Here is a 5,520-nt window from a genome sequence, read left to right on the forward strand (position 1 = left end):
GAGTTCTTTAAATCACTTCCAAGGGCTTATTCTCCATAAAACACATTTTTGCAGCTCTCTGCTCTCTCATATAATCTCAAAGTAAGATCCTTACAAACAGCATACTTTTACTTTATTGTAAATCTATTCAAAGGATCACCGATTACTAGCTAAGGAATAGTTTTTTCAATCTCAAAATAATAATACAAGAATTAACATGTGCACGAAAATACAGTGTTTTAAGCAACTCAAGCAGACCATCATCTCCCCATCCCTAATTGTCCCAGTGTTAAAGAGTGCAGGAGATGCACAGCCAGTCAATGGCAGCCGCAGCTTAGTGCTACCATATCATCATACTGCTTCAGAACCACATTCTCCTCGTCGTCAAAATATAACAAGCTGATGGACTGGAGTCTGTCGGGGACGCAGCAGGGGGCTCCCACTTCATCACTGGAGAGCTTGAGTGCGTGTATGATGGAGCGCACCGTGGCGTGGTTTGTCGCTCGGAGGTTCCCCCCAAGTGGGAACGGGCAGGAGCCTTTGCAGTGGTAGGCGTTGTATCCCCGCGGGGAGATGATCCAGCCCGACCAGCCGATCTCCTCAAAGTCGACGAAGAGGGGAACCCGCTGGCAGGACTGGGAGCGGCCGTAGGGCAGAAAACCTGGAGACGCACGCCGTCTCCGGCTGCGGTGGTCGTGGAACTCAGACGCTGCCGCGGCAGGGTGGGCTTGTCCTGTGGCAAGAGATAGCAACATGTATGAAAAAGGTATTTCATTTTTTGGCATCTGGGATGTTTATAGCACAGATGGATGAAATTCCTGAATTAAAAAATGTCAACTTTTAAAATAAGTGAACACTTTACTTCAAGTTCCCCAATTTAGCGTGTATATGCAGTATACACACTTAATATATGGTTTATAACACACTACAATGGTGCACATAAGGTTACAAGCTATTGAGGTTTAGTTACAGTTTTTGTGTACTGAGATAAGCAGCAGTTGGTGGATTCAGAACTACTTTAGCATCGTTATTGCACACACAGGAGTTAACAACCTTTTAGTTGTTGGCATGTAAAGTGACATTACGCAATAACATTTTAGATACAATGTGTTATTGAGAAAAATGCCATTATGAAACTGAACGATGAAATAACATGACATGATCATGGCCTGGGTTTTAAGAATTTCATCGGTTACTTCAAAAATTGACGGTTCATCGTACATTTTATTCAGATGCATATTCATTTAATATCTTCTTCTTTTATTAGTTTAAAGTGTAACATTTGGGTTTCCATCCATGATGACTATCACCTTACCCAGGTATGACTGGTTTGAAGCTCCTGTCCTTCCGTCGTCTGAGAATATGACCAGGAAGGCATTTGTGTCAGTCAGCTCTCCGTTCCTCCTCGATGAGGACACCACTGATTCCATCCAGTTTCCAGAGGAAAGTGTGGTCACCACGAGGATGCCATTATTCTCCTGGCTGTTGCGGATCCACTTTGACACCTGACATCCAAAATAAGATTGCACGGCTTAAACACATCAGAAATACTTAATAAACGTCTCAATCTTAATCTCTACATATACACAGATATAAATACATTTATGCAAAAAAATTCAAAGTAACGACCAGAAAATACCAACAATTCTTTGAACAATGAGGCGGGTCTTACTGTTTGAGTGACATTGAAGACTTCCCATCCTTGTGTGTAAAGGGGCACCAGTCTGGAGGTGATGAGGTTTCCTCTCCATGGCTTCACTCGGCTGTCCAGCACCTCATACAGATCCACCTGTATACAACACAACGCTGCTAGTTTACTAAACTGTGTCCATAAAAAGGAGGAAGCACGTCCAAACCTCAAGCAGTTAAAGGCCAACATCAACTAAATGTCTCCAGGCAAGATGACAGAGTTGTGGATCACTCTTCAAAATACTGCTCATAATAATCCAAGTATCTGTACAATATTCGAAAGTCAAATATCTACACTAGAACAGAAACAAGTGTCATCCAAAAGACGTTTCACCTTGTAGAAATGAGGCCCATAGGACTTTCCGAGGAAAAACTTCTGTTTCCTTCGAAACCAACGGAACTCCGCTTTGATCATTCTCTCCTCTCTGCCGAAAGATGATAGATTGAAGTAGTGAAACCTCTCTCCAGCATGACCTGCAGGGGGACGTAATTTTGTAACGTCTTAAATTGGGATAAGAATTACGCACTCTAATGAATAACTTGTAATGCTGCATGGCTTAATTTCTCTCTCTCTCTCACCAAAACAAATGGTGACTAAAAGTAGTATTTCGAGTATTTCATGCGCACATGACTTTGTTTTACTCACCTTTATCCTCGAAACTCCGCACTATGTTTCCTTCCAGAATCTCCTTCTGGCTCTTCGGGCTCCCGTCGGAGACGGTCACCGCGTTAAAAAGATCCAGCATGAACTGCGGCGCCTTCTTGTGAGGAGCCGGCGCTCCTCGAGGTAAATCCTTCAGGTGCAACAACGCGTCCCCCTTCTCGCTCGCCAGGTTGGATCCCTCCTGGCGCCCTGCTCTCTCCTTGTCCAGCGGGACAGCGACGCATCTCAGCCGGAGAGCGAGCACGAGCCAGAGGCGCAGAGCTCCTGGTGACATTTCTAGTGAGAGCGGACTGAGCTCGACACCTGAAGGACGGCGGGTGATAAGAACAGCCCGCTGCCTTTGATGGCAGCCCGTCCCTGTGTAGGCTAACACCAGGAGATGATTGGGCCGTGATTGATGATGGTGGGAAGACGACACAAAGGAAAGGTGAAAATGACCCGAGAGTCGGCTGTAAAAGATAATAAATAAACAAATAAAGGACTAATTCCCCTTAATTTGTATGTCCAGGCTGCGATAGGTCAAAGGCCATTTGTTTTGTTTGACACGTTTAATTAACCGAGTTTTATTAGGAAGCAGAGACTGATGAATCCCTCTAATAGCCAAAAGAGATATAACCCGTTTGACTTCATAACACTTAATATGGATGGAGTATTGGATAGATGAAAAAGGATACACGCAGTTTATAAAAACAAAAGCACATGTTGAATACACAAATGCTGCTATTAATATGTTTGAATACATTACATATGACTTTACATGATGGATCTGCTGCATTACGGTTGTTTTGCAGTATAGGGACCAATTAGCGGGCCGATCAAACAAAGTTATCCCATCATGATGTTTTGTCGCCGCCGCTCCGCGTCACGTGTCTCTCGGCCCGGTGCTCTGTTATCAGTGTGAGGCCAGTTGCAAGAGAGCAAACGAACAGAGGAGCCGTGACGCAAATGAAGCGCGTTTTCAAAAGCCGCTTGTTAATGCGCACATTTCCACAAAAACGCCGCGGGTCATCGTGTGCCCCCCACCCTCCCCACCTACTGCTTGTACAGTGACTCACAGTTGACACGGAAATCAGCATGACGTGTGTATTCCTCTGTTTAGGATGAATCTGAGATGATCACCAATCAATCAGGTGGAACAAAAGGGATCAGATTCCCAAGATCATGATGCTGATCAATGCCACCCCGCCCCCTCATTGTTGATTAAATTCAATGTGATTACACAGGAATGATGATCCCCATTTAGGGGCCATTACTCACGTCTAAGGCCCCATGGATAATTGGCCCTTTTCTGATTTCTCACCTTCAGATAAGACACAGGATAGATTATAGCTATAAAACACTGTAAACATTGTGTTTACACAGCATTTTTTTTGGTGTGCTTTCCATGCTTTATATATGTATTGTTAAAAGTAACACTTTCAACTTTGTTATCTGGGGGCGGGGGGGGGGGGGGGGTTACTTAAATGTCAATGACACATTTAAGGTCATATATCAGGAAGAAAAGCAGTGTCTTTGAGGGTGGTGTGCCTCTTAAACTAAAGAAAATGAGATGCTGAGGAGGCCATTACTCAAAGTGAAGTTTGAGAGGAGCACAGCACATCTTCCTGTGGTGCATGCGACGGTGCTCCTCTGTACATGTATGTCCAATGTAGGTTTTGTGCGTGACGTCTGCATGTGAACGTACGTAAGGCAGCTGGTGGGTGTGGGGTGTCCTCAAATGTTTACACTGACCATGTGCTGATTGTAGATAGACTTAAAGGGAAGCCCTCTGACGTAGATCTGTGCAGAGCTTCACCTCACAGCTAAGGATGGTGCACTGTGGTTCTGGCTGAATGTGTGCCCTGTATGAGTTACAGGTGGGTGCCGTCTCAGGGTGCTAACCGCTAGCTATTTCCTCCGCTGTGTCACGTGGGCTAACGTGGATCTAACTCTTTGCTCATTTTTGGATTAGCAGAGACTGCCACTATAGGCTATTTAGATAATAAAGATATGAGTCCTGTGGAGATTAATTTACTACACAGTAGGCTACATGCTCTGGTGTGACTATAGCAAAGCATTCCCAGTTAGAAGCAACAGAACTACGCTTCATGCCATTAGCCTTCCCACCTTCTCTTTTTAAGTCAAAATGCAGGAAGTCTCACTGTAAACTCCCGTACTTATTTCACTACCTTATCATATATATCATATTTACCCAATCATCTCATAAAAGTTCATTATCATACTTTAAATCCACCCCACTGTGACAGTGTGGCAGCGAGCCAGCATGCACAATACGAGGACCCTGACGCTAATCCGTCACTGATTTTATTATTACACCTATAGTGTTTTTCCTATTGTGACATGTCCAAAAAAAGTCATAAACCCCTTTGTCTACCACACTGATCACGCCCACACTGATATTTACACCATTATCTCAGCATTAGTTTCAGAATCAGAATCAGAACCATTTATTGCCATGTATGTTTTCACATACAAGGAATTTGGTGCATAACATTTAACACTAAACATTTAACAATAAACAATAAATGGGAGCATGAATATTTACAACTGAATCTACAGTAGAATATACAATTAAAGTTACGTGCATGGAATGTAAGTGTTATGTGAAAGTGACAAGTTTAATGATAAAGTGGCAAGTGTATTTAAATATGAGGTGTGGAGGGATGTGCAGGGGAGGGACCTCAACAGGTTATGTCCAGGGTAAGAGGGGTCGGCTACAATCTTTCTTGCCCGCTTCAGGGTCCCTGAAGCGAACAAATCCTGGAGGGACGGCAGATTGCAGCCAATCACCCTTTCAGCAAAGCGGATGATGCACCTGCCCTTGTCCTTGGCAGTGGCGGCAGCGTGCCAGACGGTGATGGAGCAGCAGAGGATGGACTCAATGATGCAAGCGCTTCAGTAGATTCGAGCCTAACGTATGAATGTCTTCTGCTTCTTCTTTTTGCCCCTTGTTAACTGTTGATCACTAACTAACACGTTTTCACTTGATGCCGGGTTGATGCAGTGCTCTCATTTGAACAGCAGATGGTGGTATTGACTAAGACATGGTGTGCTGGATCATATAGTCTTATTGCAGTATACATTTAATATGCCTTGTGATTTTTAAGTGGAGCCATCTCATGGTTTTGAAATGGAATTGCTGTCATTCGCTCCACATGTACAGTTCTGTGGTTTTAATTTTCTTAATT

The 5,520-nt window shown here is 43.9% G+C and overlaps 1 protein-coding gene across 1 annotated transcript; it reads right to left on the reverse strand.

Annotated features, from left to right (window-relative positions):
• Nucleotides 1-296: 296 nt before the first annotated feature.
• LOC306754198 (bone morphogenetic protein 2-B) lies at nt 297-2,606 on the reverse strand (the record flags this gene model as incomplete). The annotated part of the gene is made up of 5 exons (XM_079238122.1): nt 297-712; nt 1,295-1,484; nt 1,652-1,768; nt 2,003-2,142; nt 2,315-2,606. 5 exons carry the CDS (start codon nt 2,604-2,606, stop codon nt 297-299), a joined length of 1,155 nt encoding a protein of 384 aa, XP_079094248.1.
• Between the last annotated feature and the right edge of the window lie 2,914 nt (nt 2,607-5,520).

This window comes from Taurulus bubalis, assembly GCF_910589615.1.
Source record: "Taurulus bubalis genome assembly, chromosome: 2".
Lineage (NCBI taxonomy): Eukaryota > Metazoa > Chordata > Actinopteri > Perciformes > Cottidae > Taurulus > Taurulus bubalis.